Consider the following 14,699-nt stretch of genomic DNA (forward strand, 5'->3'; position numbering starts at 1 on the left):
AAGTTATACCTAATACAATTTTAAAAAATCGCAATGCACAAATTATGCCCTATAGGCATGAGTTTAGTATATGAACATTTTTAGGTAAAGTTAGAACGTATGCCTTATATGACATAATCTGTGTCTTGGAAATTATGCTTTGCCTTACATTTTTTTTTTAATAATCTTGATGGTATTTTTTCTGTATTTTTATTAATTAAACTGTTGAAAGACAAAAAATAAAAATTCATGAATTTGAGATATAAAAATTAGAAACCACCTCAAAATAGGGCATTCCTACAAATAACCCTTTTTACTCTTGATTAATATCTAGTCTAGCTATTATATTGGGCTATTATCCAAGAAAATATAAACAATCAGCCCAACCCAGCATTGGGGATCTGAAGTGGGTTTATCCTCCAGCCTTTGTTCAATAAATCAAAGGTGAAGTTACATATTTTGCCATCAATCAAAATAATTACATTAGTTAATTAAATATATAATTATACTTTGTATAAAAAATATATGTTATAATTTTAAAAATCAAAATTTCATAATTTACCCCTTATTTTAAAATATTCGTAGTTATATTCATCTTCCATTTATACCATGAAGCTAAATTTCCCACTATTAACAAAGTTTTTAAAATTATCCTCATACCTAGCAGAATCTCCTACTTCTCGACTTATTAGTTACTCATTTTCACTTTATTAACCCATAGCCCATATAATTCAATTTTTAATTGAATAACCCAATTTTACTTCAGTAGCTCGTAACCTCTAACTCATTTAACACATTTTTCGATTTAATTACCCGATTTTACTTAATTAACATATAAAACCGTAACTCTAACCTATTTAATGAAGTAAAATCAGATAATTAAATTGAGAATTGGGTTAAATGAGTGTGGTTTATGCGCTAATGAAGTGAAATTGTGTTACTTAAATTATGTCATTAAAATGAGAATTGGGCAATTGGTAATTATGAGAACTTGTTATCGACGAGGTAAATTTGGCCACATAGTATAAAAGAAGGAAGATTGTGATTAATATTTTAAAGTAAAGGGTAAATTTAGCCCCTTTTTTCCCTAATATAAATGACACCACTAGCACTTTTGGTCATGCAATTTATGAGATTTTCATGTATATAAGAACAAATACAATTTTTAAAATTCAAATAGCACGTTCAAAAATAATTTTAACTTCAAACCAATCTATACCTATATTAGCGATTTAAAATCACAATTTCAAATTCGTATCCAAACGCCCACTAGATTATTGGTCGGTTCATTAATTTTTAGGAATAATTTTAGACAATTTCATAAACCACAAAAAAATAATACTACAAAATCAAACATGAGAGTAGAACTCCGAAATTATCCATAACTATTATTATCACTATGATTATAATGAGACAATTTCAAATAGATAGGAAATATACAGTGACTATACAATATACCTTGACAAAAGTTATAGAAAGTATACATTGACTATACAATAGAGATTACTTATACATGAGCTATACACTGAATATACATTATGATACACTCAAAAATTGAATATATCTTGACTATAAATGAAATATATACTGACTATACATGCCAATACAGAGAATGATCATTTTTTTGATAATTACTTTTACCGAATAGCCATCTGACGTAATTATCCCTTATTATAATTAGGTAAACTTTTGACTCTAATGATGATTGGTGACGAGCGGAATTTAGGTAGAAATGCATTACTCTTAACACTTTATCTATCGTACTTCCAAATAAACAAAACTTACCACAAACCAATAACTTAATCTTTCCAATATCTTTAACTTCAATTAGAATAATATTTAACCTCAAGGGTTTGTTTGGTATGGATAAAATTGTTTTAATTTTATTTATGTTTGATTGGTCAAAATAATTTTTAAAATTTTAAGAATGACCTGTAAAATAGAAAAAAAGTTCATTTATGACAATCCACGTTGATTATTTTCTTCCCATCCCCCAACCTACCCAGCTTCATTATAATGTTTAACTATTTGCCTAAATTATATATAAATGCTCTTGGAATTATATCTTCTTACAAACAACACACCCTTAAAATGACTCGAAGAGAAGTTGCTAACCAAAATAATACTAGATTGACCTTAAATAAATGGTTTGATTGGTTAACTTAAAGTATAATGTTCAAGAATATACATGTTAGTCCATTTTATTATTTTGCCAATTTCGGAAATTGAAATAACTTTTGTTGATGAACATATTCCCCTATCAGTTTTACAAATTCAAATTTCTGTAAATTACGAATGTACACTTTCCCCACCAAGTCTCAATTTCAATAAATATGTAATTATATAGTTACTATATATATTATATAGGCTATAAAGAGCGTAAATTAAATTACCGAGCAGATGAAATTTCGTCGTTAAAATTTAATAATTCTTTGCGATTGGCAGTACATCAATTTTGATTCACCTAGTTTTATCATTAATTTATTTTTATAGAACAAACATTTATAAAATGTTACTAGAAAACCTTATATATTCAGAGAAGATAAACGAACGAAGTTGTGAATATTATGTGAAGTTATTTATTAGTTTATAGACCTAATAATTCATGGTACAAACATATTAAAAGAAAAAAATATTGCAGGAAATATCAAAACTTTTTCCGATTATCAAAGGAAAGAATTAATGTAATCGAGACCAAGAATTCCAGTCGTTCTATTTTTGAACTGTCAAGAATGTTTTAAAAAAAGAATAATTAAATTATTTATCATGGTGGAAGAACGGAATTATTTAGTTCCATAAAATAGTTAATTAGAAGACGTCTCACACGATACACTTTCAATTATTTTTTTCTGACAATAATAATAATAACGTGTGCCACTAAAACACAATCACTTGTCAAAAGCATGAATGATGACGAATTATTACTAATTAACTCAAATGTGCATTGCAAAATAACGCCCTCCAGCAACCATATGATATAATTATAAAATTATTGCTGTTCAAATTAATACAGTTAGGGGCCCCACTATGAAAGTGGATTTAATTAATTAACGTAATCGATCATCACACACCTAATCGTTCAAGATGAAATAGTCTTCTGTGTACACTTACTATTTAATTAGAAAAAGATTTTTAAAAATAGATTTTTTATATGTAAAAATGACTATGTTTTATAAATAATTTTCTTTCTTAAAATTTGTAAAGAACTGCGAGATCAATATATTTGTGTAATTTATCCTTTTTTTCTCCCTCAAAACAAGCTGATGTCTCAAGGTATAGTTTTGAGTCCAAAGCTAAAAAAGCAAAAAAAAATTGATCAAAAAATTTAAAACGATAAATAAATTATGGTGAAACCAAAGATGCATGGACCACTGCACCTTACCCCTTTTGCCGTTAACGATGTTATCAAACAAAAGGAGAAAGGCGCCAGACAACTTGCGCTGAACAAACGAATAAGGCGTGTGATGTCTTGCGCCTTACATGCGCACTAACAAAGAGGAAGGCGCTGACAATTTGTCTCTTACAGTTCGCATAGTAAATGCTTTTCCTTTTTTCCTTTTTCATTGTCTCATTTTAACACTTTTTTTTGTAGTTTTTTTTTGAAAAAACATTTTAGTTATTTTAACATTCTTTCCAATTTATTTTTATTGGAACCTTACTTTTTTCATTCTTCGTAATTTACACCTTGTTACCCATTGGGCCTAATACATAAATATGATCATTAACTTGGTTTCAACTAATAATTATAATTTCTAACTTTACTAATGCACAAGTAGACACTTTAACTATCCAAAATTTGAACAAATAGACATATTCGTCCTACATGACATCTTACATTGCAATTTTGTGTCCTACATGTCGTCATACGTGTATTGTGCCAAGTAGAATATTTGTGTTTATTTGTTCAATTTTATACAAGTTTAAGTATCTACTTATGCACATCCAAAGTTGGAAGGCATAAATATGAAATGAGGCCAAATTATAGGGCATATTTATGTATTATGTCTTACCCATTGTATTGTACTATATTGTTACTCTAAATACAATATTTATTTTGATTGTTATTTAGATTCGATTGCATCATATCATTTAAATCAATCGTTAGATAACGACGAAAAGATTCATTTTATGTGATCATAGATTTAATATGATACTTTATGATTCATAAAATGTAACAATCATCAAAACAAAGTGTTATAGTTATTTTAACAAAATATTGGTAATTTATTTTCAACCTTAAAATTATCTACAATTTTAAAAGTTTGGTAATTTTAATGAAGAAAATGTTAAAATAACTATCTCATTTTGATTTAATTTATTATTTTTGATCCGAAAATAACCTTTTTCTTTCCTTGGACAATATCCCTACCAATAGGATTAATTCATTTGGATCTCGATCCATGATAACCTTTTTTCATTTAATCTTATCCAAACAAGCTCTAATCTTAATGATAATTCGCTGGAATTATTCAACAATAATACAAGGTTTCCACTAATTGAACATAATTAGTATAATTAATACCGCTTACGTATTCCCAGTCTACCCTCCCATTATGGCGGCCCACAGAAATCACTACAATGCTATTCAAATAACCCATACACATTATTATAACAGAGAAAATTAGAATAAATTGGTTCACATAAACTATATAATTTATGAGTTAAAAATGTATGCATCGACATTATAAAAAATATTTATCAAACTAATTCATTTAAAAGGTAATTATATAAAACTTCATTTAACAAGCGTTGATTGGTAATTAAATATGATAAGTAATTTGCTATAATAAATTAAAAATAATTATCATAACTAAAGTTGATATATCATACACATGGGTGGAGCTATCCTTGCTCGAGGGGTGTCTAGAGACACCCCTTCGTCGAAAAATTACATTATATATATAGATCAAAATTTAGTTTAATAAATATATATATATATATATATATATATATAAGTATTGACACTTTTTAATACAAGTATAGTGGCTAAGGGATTGCAAAAGTTGCTTGAGGTTTGCTAGCAATATTTATTTTTTACTTTATATTTTGACACCCTTTAAAGAATTTTCTGACCCCGCCACTGAATTCATACATGTTTTCAACTATTTCTATCATTGAGATAAAGACGTTTTTTCTTAATAGTGCTTTTAAAAAAAATATATCTAATAAATATTGAATAACTTAATAAATTATATCTTGTATTTATTGTTCTTCTTAATGAACATGAAATGAGCTAAATCAACATTTAGAATGAGACGAAGAAAGTACATATCACATATGTAATTTTATTTTTAATAAACATTGAGTAGTAAACAATATATTTTATTAACTTGATACAACATGTTAAACTATCCTAATGGTATAAAAATTGTTTGCACCATCAGCAACATACAACAACGACAAGAATAATAACATATGCAGTGAAATTTCACCGAATTGTTATCTATATATATATATAATTTAAATATGGAGTATATATAGTTTATTACTTAAGCTTTTTTTCATTGCTCGTTGGGGGTGGGGGGTGAGGGGGTTGAATATAAAGAAATTGTCATCATTTAGGAATTTAATAAAATCATATATTATATCTTCTTTTGAAATAATAAAGGTTGACTTTTTCTTCGTTGACAAAGTGCAAGTATTATTCGGGACTGAATCTATTTGGCCAGTGAGCAACCTATATGGCCATACTCTTTTAAGGCTTTATCTCTTTTATTTTTTTCCATCCTTTATATGGCCTTTACTATCTTCATCATAAATTAACAACCAACACTTCTCTGAATAAGCTAAAGGTCATTTATGCTTTTTCACCTTAGTTGAAGAATTCTCACAAAAGGTATATATGAACAATCCAACTAGGATGAAAATGAGATCGATGCTCAATTTAGCTTATGATAGAGGTTGACACACACAGCCAATGATCCTTTTCTTTAATTGTTTTCCTCCTCTTTCGCTCTTCGTGTTCTATTGATCAGAAGTATCCAGCAACGCCACACCAGTATAAAAAGAGTCTTGTTGTTGGTGACTCTGTGCGTAGTTTTGAGTGTGCAAAGAATTTTTTGGATTAGTTGTTTGTTTTATTGAGGGAATGAATATTAGTGAAATGGGAAAGGGAGAAAAAAAGAAATCTAACACTTCTTCTAATTTACTTAAGAAGTTGGAGAAATATCTATCAATGAAGAAAGTAAGTGGGGTAATTTTGTCCAAGAGTAAATCATGGCATGGGAGAAGCACAACTACAATAGCTCCAGAAGGGTGTTTTTGGGTTTATGTTGGGCCAAATAAAGAGAGATTTGTGGTTAAGACAAAGTATGCAAACCATCCATTGTTCAAGATGTTGCTTGAAGATGCTGAAAAAGAGTATGGTTATAGTTATAGCCAAGGCCCAATTTTGTTACCTTGTGATGTTGATATCTTCTATAAAGTGTTGGCTGAAATGGTCAATAACAAAGAGATTGATGATTCTGTAGTGTGTGGATCATGTAGTCCATTATTTAGCCCTAGTAGGCGTTTGGGTAATAGCCAAATGGCCAAGGGTTATGGTTCTTATAAGAGTCTCACTCCACCAAGATTGTTCAAACGCCTCAACTCTTTCAATTGCGCGTGACAAGTATGTTAATAGATAAAAGATCATGGTTCAATTTCAGCAGAGACAAACAAAATACTAGTTATGGAGTTAAAAAAAAGTATGTTGATAGCAATATTTACCTAATTAGATGTCTTTTAACTCTATTTTTATGTTTCTCTTCTAAGAATGTGGAGTTTGTAGATTGCACTTATATTTGTGAGATTCACCCAAGGTGAAATACATCGGGAGGTGGACGTATGTGTCTGCAAGTAGGTTCAGTCGAATTCAGCTTTGTCTAAAAAATTTATAGTACTAAAGAAAGAAATTACCAACTTGTGCTCTTAACTATCTCGAGTTTCATACTTTAACTATCAGTTGTTTCCTTTTTTTCTACTTGAAGTATCATCATTTGTATGTATTAAAACACACCTTGAAGCTGATTAGGCCAACTCTTAGTTGTTTTCTTTTCTTAGTTGAACTATCACCATCTACTCAACTGGGTGTGTTTTAATACATAGATGGTGATAGTTTAGATAGAAAATGTATCAAAAAACTGATAACCGGATGTGAAACAAAAGTGATAGTTCATATATATTTTTTTTACCGTTATCTTAATAATAAATGGGGTTTTGGCTCGACTTTTCAACTTCTTATATGTGTCTACAAATATATATGAAAATTGAAAACTAAATGGGGCAAAAGAATATATACAGTGGCAGAGCTTAGGTGATACCTTTTGAATTTTTATAAACATAAGGGCTCTAATGGTCTTTTGCCTAAATTCCAAATTGCCTTTTGATGGTTCTTTAACACCAAAAGAGAGAAAAGGTACAAATTTGGTGGACAACCATAACTCTATATGTCACACTCCGGGAGGGTATTCTAAGCGTGGACGGCACTCAGAGACTATTGCTAGTCCCCAAGCGAATCACTTGGCCTGTTCACACATTCATTCAATCAACACTCTATCAGCGGAAGACTTAACTCATCAAGAAAATAACTCAACATGATAATCAAATAGATAACTTATACAATAAGGCTAAAGGCCAACAATCTATCTAATCCAACCAACAAGACTAGTATGAATGAAACTAGCCAAACAGACAATATCCAATCAACACATCAATAATCTAGTCTATGAAGTCTCTATCAACGATCTAAGTGATGTCAATGACAGGTTCATGACTACCTTAATCAAAATAAAAGTAAAAGTCCAAAATCTTAGGTTAGATGATAAAGAGTGGTATCCTCCGAAAGTAGGGAGGACTCACCAATCAGCTGGATTGTGAACAAATCCACAACGGTGCGCCTCTTGATGATTTATAAAACTTGTCTCTGCATCATGAAACAATCAAGAGTAAGGTTTAGACAAAGACCAATCATATACAATTCAATCCAATTAGAGTACTATCAACACCTATGTGGGAGTTTTTCTTATCCGACAACCATCACTTATGAGTCAATGATAATACAACAAGCCGACGTTGTTGCTATGTCCGTTTAATACTTTACAGAGGTAAAGAATGAGTCAACCAATCACGGATCCAATAATCAATCGAGTCATATCATGTCAGGACAATAAAATAGGGACATCCGACTTAATGATTCAATCCTCTCCAACGTTTGACTACGTAGTTATTGAGTTCGAGTTGTTACTTACTCTTACCCAATTCGGTGCTCGATACTCCTCCCAAGACTCAATGCTGATAAGACAATCAATCCCAATCAAACTAATCAATAAGTCTCATATGGACTCTTATCAGTTCATCAGTTCTATCCAAACAATCCTTTCAACCAATCAATTATTCAATCATTCCCAATTATTTATTTAAGAGTAGTTTAGACAATCATTTATGACAATATTCTTGGACGATCATTTATGATAACATTTAGTTAAGACCATTCAATTGGGTTTAATTATGAAGATATAAAGGACTATCAAGTTTCACCATGCTCACATCCTAATCACAATCATGTATTCACAAGTCCAAGACTCTAGACTCAATCCTTAGGCATATATATCCGATATTTATCAAAATACTATTAAGGTTTATGAAATAAGTAGTTTAAATCATTTGTTTAAGAAACAAGTTCGTGGAAAATATCAATTACACAATATTATGTAAAATTTGTTAAATTTAAGGAAATTCTTAAGAAACACAATCATAGGAACTTAATTCATTCACAAATCAACATATCACAATCATGGGGCACATGGAAGAATAAGGTTCATGTTTTAGTTTAGTCTTACATACTTGGGATGAAGATTAGACGATCAAACTATGAAGATTTAGCTTTAATCATTTGAACCCTAGCCTTCTTTTTCCTCTTCAGTCCTAGTTCTCAAAGTTTAATAGCGTAAATGATAGGAAAATTATGCTTAGGAACTGATATGGGGTAGAAAGCGGCCTCAAAACGACGTGGGTTAAATATAAGATAGGTGGGGAAAAGACCGGAACGACCCTTACTAAAAACCGAATCAGAATACTTTCTTAACACATAAATCGCATTTGTGGAATGTATTTTATGCACAAAGCATAAATCGCATTCAACGTATGTGTTTTATGGCTTATTTGCCTGGAAAATATTTTTGGCCAGATTTCGAGAAACTTTGTACTATGGGGAGCAAGTTCGCAACGCGAACTGGTCGCGCACTTCTCTGGAATTGCAATTATTTCCTGAAAAATTATCTCTTGATCCGATTGGTCTAAAATTCAATCGAGACCACTTTCCCACATGATTTTTCCCCCTAATCGATATTCCGACATCGTATTGGCCAAAAATTATTAGGGATAAGACGTTATGCGAGCGCGCTATCTTCTAGGGGTATTTTGGTGATTCCCTGGGTATAACACTATAAGTACCAAAGGATAGAGAATAAGAGTCCGTTTGGATTGGGTTATAAGTTGCTTATAAGTTGTTATCAGATTTTTTGAGTGTTTGGTTGGCCAACTTAAAGCAATTTTGTGCTTAAAAGCCCCAAAAAATAATTGAATCTATTTGACTTAGCTTATCTAAAGCACAACTTATAAGCCCAAAAAAATTAGTAAAGCCCAACATGCTTTGAAATAATTAAGGAAAAATTACCTAAATACACAGCTTATTTTACCATATTCTCTAAAATTTTCTATCATTTGAAAAAATTACAAAAATCTCATTCTCTGATACATCACTGTACGCGATGTATCAGTCGAATACAACACTTTACATGATGTATCAGGACGACAAATACATCACTTTACGCGATGTATTGGTCGGATACATCATTTACGTGATGTATCAGGACGTCGGATACATCACTTTATGTGATGTATCGATCAGATATATCACTTTATGTGATGTAGCAGGACGTATGTAATGTATCCGAAAGTGACAAAAAAGAAGGAATTTCGGGTAATTTTTAAAAAAGTACAAATAAAATACAATTGGGAAGAATCACTATGGAATTTAGGTAAAATTTACAATAATTAATCCACATGATTTTTTTGGATATGAAATTATCAACTATCTTATTCAAAACGTGCACAATTTGTGAGGAGAAAAATTCATGTGAGACGTTTAGGTACTTTCGCCACCTCATTGCCATCCTATTAATAATGATATCAAGAAAAGTCAGTTACTTTTAGGTACTTTCTCCTATCGATTTACTAAAAAAAATATTTATACTTTCCAAATTTGTGCAAAAGAAGATAAAAAATTGATCTCCGGAGGTTAATTTTTTAGGGCAAAAAATTGAGAAAATGCACGGATGTTGGTTTCACAATTTATTTGTTTTAACAAAATCAATCTCCAGAGTCAATTTTTAGCTCCAAAAAGCGGAAATATGCAAACTGACTTCTATAGAGATTGAAACAGTTCAAGAGACTATGATGCTGACTACAATATTGCTACCTCCAATTTCAGTTTAATTGATAAGTGCAAGGTTTTACGGAGAACCGATCTTAGGACTTTGTTCTAGTGGTAAGAGTACAACGTGTGATGTGTCAGCTATTGATCTCCACTAGATGGAGATGAAAGGAACATTTAGAAACAAGCAAAAGAGCATGAATTGATGCCAAAGAGAAATAACAATACAAAGTAATAATAACAATGAAATAACAACAACACAAAGTAAAAAAAAAAAAAAAAACATGATCAATTACACAAAGAAAGTAAATTTCATGGAAAATTAAAGCTGCAATATGGTTGTTTAGATCTCCATGATCAGTTCTTCAAATGTCTTCATAGCAGAAGCTGGCAATCCTAGAAGCACATTGACACTTCTCCTCTCTTTACCATGAGAAAGAAACAGAGAAACTTCCTTCTCTGGCAAAGCCACTGGCCCTGATACAATAGGCTCTCCCCATCCGAAATCCGTCGTGTGGAAAGAAAGCCTAGACCAAGTAGTAATAAGAAGAGTAGCAGTTAAAGAAGGCCTAGCTCTTGTTGCTTCAAAATAGTCTATAGCAGATTTCATGTAACTGTCTGTCACTAATTTAACAGCTTCTTGAACTAACTTCACAGCAACTGAAAGTGGATTTTCGACTATCTCTGCAGCGGTGCAGAGTGCATTAGTTAAAACGATTCCGTTTCCAAAATACCCTTGTGGAATTGAGGGATCAAATCTTGATCTTCCATCCACAGCAAAGAGAAGTTTTGTCTTTTGATCAGGCTTCATTTGCAATGCCTGAGTTCGCGCTTTCCAGACGAAAGCTGAAAGGGCTTCAAATGAAGTGCATTTGGTAACATTGCCATCTTCTTTGGCTTTTGCTTTTAGTTGTTCAAGCTTCTCAGCGCCAAAACAGAAGGCCTTGTACAGCATTTCTTCTTGGTATAATTTAGTAGAGTCTGATATATCTTCAATTTCAGCAAACTCATTATGAGTATATTCGGGTTTTGGTGGATTTCTAGGCTTGAGTATGCTCCTGTCTAGGAATGGAAGGACTTTGATAGGTATACCTCTGGCAGTTTCACCCCAAGAATTCACAAACTCCATGGCTCCAATCCCATCAAACATGCAATGGTTCATGCACAGACCAAGCACAAATCCCCCACATTTGAACTTTGTCACCTGAATATAGAGAATTATCACTCAGTTAAACATGGATTGTTGATCAAGCAATTTTGTGGACACAAGTCATGTGCATATCCTAGAATTGCACAATGGAGCGACTTTATCACAGGGGGTTCAATTGAATTCCCTTCATTCGTAAACTTCTGTCATGCAAAAAGGGTTAAAACAAACTTTTTCTTGTGTGTGTATATAACAAGGAAAGCTTCTAGTGTAGCAGCAAAGGTGACTCAAAAAATTGCTTTAGATTGTAGTATTATTGGAATTTGTTTTCAAATCCTCTTATTAGAACTCCTTGCTCTGTCACCGACTATTCCATTCTTCTTCATTTAACTTTATAAGCTAATAGATTAGAGAAATAAACCACGAAATGGTTTCTCATATGCCTACTCAAGTCTGAACTAATAACTATTATCTCAAAAAGTCAGTTTCAAGAAAAAAGGTGACTTTCTGAGATACCAATATCTATTAGTTGAGTGATCAAAGAACACATAATACCTGAGCCACCAGGGGAGGGATTTCTAGTATGTTTTTAGCACCAGGGATGTCATAAACAAGTTTGCCAAGTGTAACAGGATCAGGCTTAGTATTATCACCAATGTCCTCTATGTTACAATTTGCTTCTGCCTCAACAAAAACTGCCCCTTCTCCACTACAGTCCACAATAAGCTTCATTTCCTGGCTTAAAGTCAATCTCCCTGCTAGTGGATAGTAGTGAACAAGAACCTTTGACAAAGCATCCTTCATCACTTCAGCAGCATTCTCATTCCCCTTTTCTTCTGATTTGAAACAGTAAATTGTCCGAACCGGCACGGCTATATTCTGATCAAGATTTGATAAGTAATATTGTCCCTTCTCTGTTTCCTCTGCTGGTTGCACCAAACTTGGCTCTCCTTGCTTCACAATAAGCTCAATAACAACATTGTTTTTACCATTCTCCATGTCTCAACCTTAAAAATCCTGTATTTGAAGGGGGGAATCAAAAAAAAAGTTCAAAGGAATTGAAGTGGCATGAAAATAAGATACAAAAAAAAACTAAAAAGTACCTAAAAGACAGGAAAAATGCAGCTAATGTTCTGATTATTTGATTCTTGAAATGGTGTACTTGTGAGTGTTGTGATAAATGACTTGGATATATATATATAGCAAATGCATGAGTTGGACTATTGACTATTTGTTGAGTATTGGTTAACAAAGATGTACTATTGAAAAGGACCATAGGATCTGTATTTTTTTTATTTACTATTTTAAGCTATTTATACGCAAAGTTGTCTTAGTGGAGGAGGAGAAAACTTGGGTACGTAAACAAAAACAAGAGGTAAAAAATTGCATAGCAATAAATGACAATGCAAATAGTTTGTGATGAACAAAGTTGCTTTCTACGTGTGTTAGTGGGAAGCGGTAGGTATCAGAAGTAGTGAATGAGTTAGAATTGTCACTAAAAAATTCATAATATAAAGAAGTAAACGCATAAAGAATCCGAAAGGATTCAACATCTACTATATTAACAGAGGTGGAGTCAGAATTTTAATTTTATGGATTCTAGAATCTAAACCGACTACTTCAATTGTTAACAATTGAGTTTTAACCTTAATATTTATGCATATTTAATAAACTTCTTAACATAAATACACTGTTTGAGCAAAAGTAATTGAGTTCGATCAAATTCATAAGGCTTCTAGCTTTGGCTCTGAGTCTGTATATACATAAAAAATAAGTTTGACCATTTCCCAGCGAAGGCCCCCAAGATTTACCCTATTGGAGATATTCGAGATGCCGTGCAAGCTAATCAAACACAACCACTAATAAAAAAAAATGGCAATGGAAATTTTTATTTTTTATTTTTTTAAAGTGTTTGATTTGAACTTTGAAGAATGAGATTTTGCTGTTGTCATATGGGTGTGGTAGGCTACTGGCCCCAAAACCAAATGTTACCAATTCAGAAAATGTAACGTAATGATTGAAGGAAACTCTTGTATAGTTTGGTAGAGTTGGCCTCCAAATTAAGTTGATGAATGACTTGGTCTAATATTTTATACTATAAAGGAACATATTTTCCAATATAGTAGCTTTTTTCAATTTGAATCACCTTTTCTTTGAAATATGTTCTCATCTAGAAAAAGACAAAATAATTAGATTTTGATCCAATCATATATGCAAATATGTTTATCTTAACGTAAGGCAATCATAATGTAATATTAGGGGTAAACCATTAATCGTAGTTATAAAAAAAATTGTTTGTAATAGAAGGCATAAGAGTTGGGTGCACTAATGTCTCAGCCTTATGCAAAAATTTGCTTGCTTTCATATTAACTAAAATTCAATTTTGACAAACCAAACTTATATGTGTACGTTTGATCAATTTTACACCTTAGTAGTTAAAGTTACAATAAATTATGTAATTCTTCCCCAAGTTGTACTCTTTGCTTAATGGTACAAGTATGAGTATAAGCATTGATATTAAAAAAAAAAGCAATCTCTTTATCATATTTTAAACATTATTGCGTTATTGCTATTTGAAAATTCAAAAACTTTACTTTTAATAAAAAGACATTTTCATGGACTGTTTTCACTTTTTAGCTCAAACTTAATCAGTGTACATTATTAACATAACAGAATCTAATGCTTCAAGAGATCAATGTTTTCTTATTATTACACTCAACGTCGTTATAAAAATTTATAAACTTTAAATTTCGAATGTGTTTCCATTACTAGAGTTTTCATATTTGATTGATGCTCACCGTTTGAGATTGAACAATCTTATTATAATTATAGTTTGTTCAGACTTCGTTGTTTGACAAAATAAATTATTGTCAGTGTTTCATAGATGTAAACGGAGCTCCAGCTAGATTCCCCAAAACCTATAAATTACAATTGCATTTGTAGGCAAAACTAATTAAGCAATAGCTTGAAGTCAATTGTCAAATTGTCGGTCATCTATTTACATCAGTAAATCCCAAATTTAGGGGTGGCAAATGAGCTATCAACCTTAAAGTTGGATTGGTCAAAATACGTAGAATCATTTAAATTTTTTTTACAAGATTTCTTATGCGTCAACTTGAACTATATACTTGAAACAAATTCACCCCACTTATAGATATA

At 31.3% G+C, this 14,699-nt stretch overlaps 2 protein-coding genes across 2 annotated transcripts; one reads left to right on the forward strand and one right to left on the reverse strand.

Moving 5' to 3' along the window:
- The first annotated feature begins 5,503 nt into the window (after positions 1-5,503).
- Positions 5,504-6,915, forward strand: LOC129895869 (auxin-responsive protein SAUR71-like). Its single transcript, XM_055971643.1, has one exon. It carries the CDS (start codon positions 6,068-6,070, stop codon positions 6,584-6,586), a length of 519 nt encoding a protein of 172 aa, XP_055827618.1. The 5' UTR covers positions 5,504-6,067; the 3' UTR covers positions 6,587-6,915.
- A 3,654-nt stretch (positions 6,916-10,569) lies between these two features.
- On the reverse strand, positions 10,570-12,741 carry LOC129896730 (omega-hydroxypalmitate O-feruloyl transferase-like). Its single transcript, XM_055972690.1, has 3 exons — positions 12,644-12,741; positions 12,096-12,557; positions 10,570-11,597 (listed from the first exon to the last, which is right to left on the reverse strand). Exons 2-3 carry the CDS (start codon positions 12,537-12,539, stop codon positions 10,737-10,739), a joined length of 1,305 nt encoding a protein of 434 aa, XP_055828665.1. The 5' UTR covers positions 12,540-12,557; positions 12,644-12,741; the 3' UTR covers positions 10,570-10,736.
- Positions 12,742-14,699: the final 1,958 nt, after the last annotated feature.

Source organism: Solanum dulcamara, chromosome 7, assembly GCF_947179165.1.
Source record: "Solanum dulcamara chromosome 7, daSolDulc1.2, whole genome shotgun sequence".
NCBI lineage: Eukaryota > Viridiplantae > Streptophyta > Magnoliopsida > Solanales > Solanaceae > Solanum > Solanum dulcamara.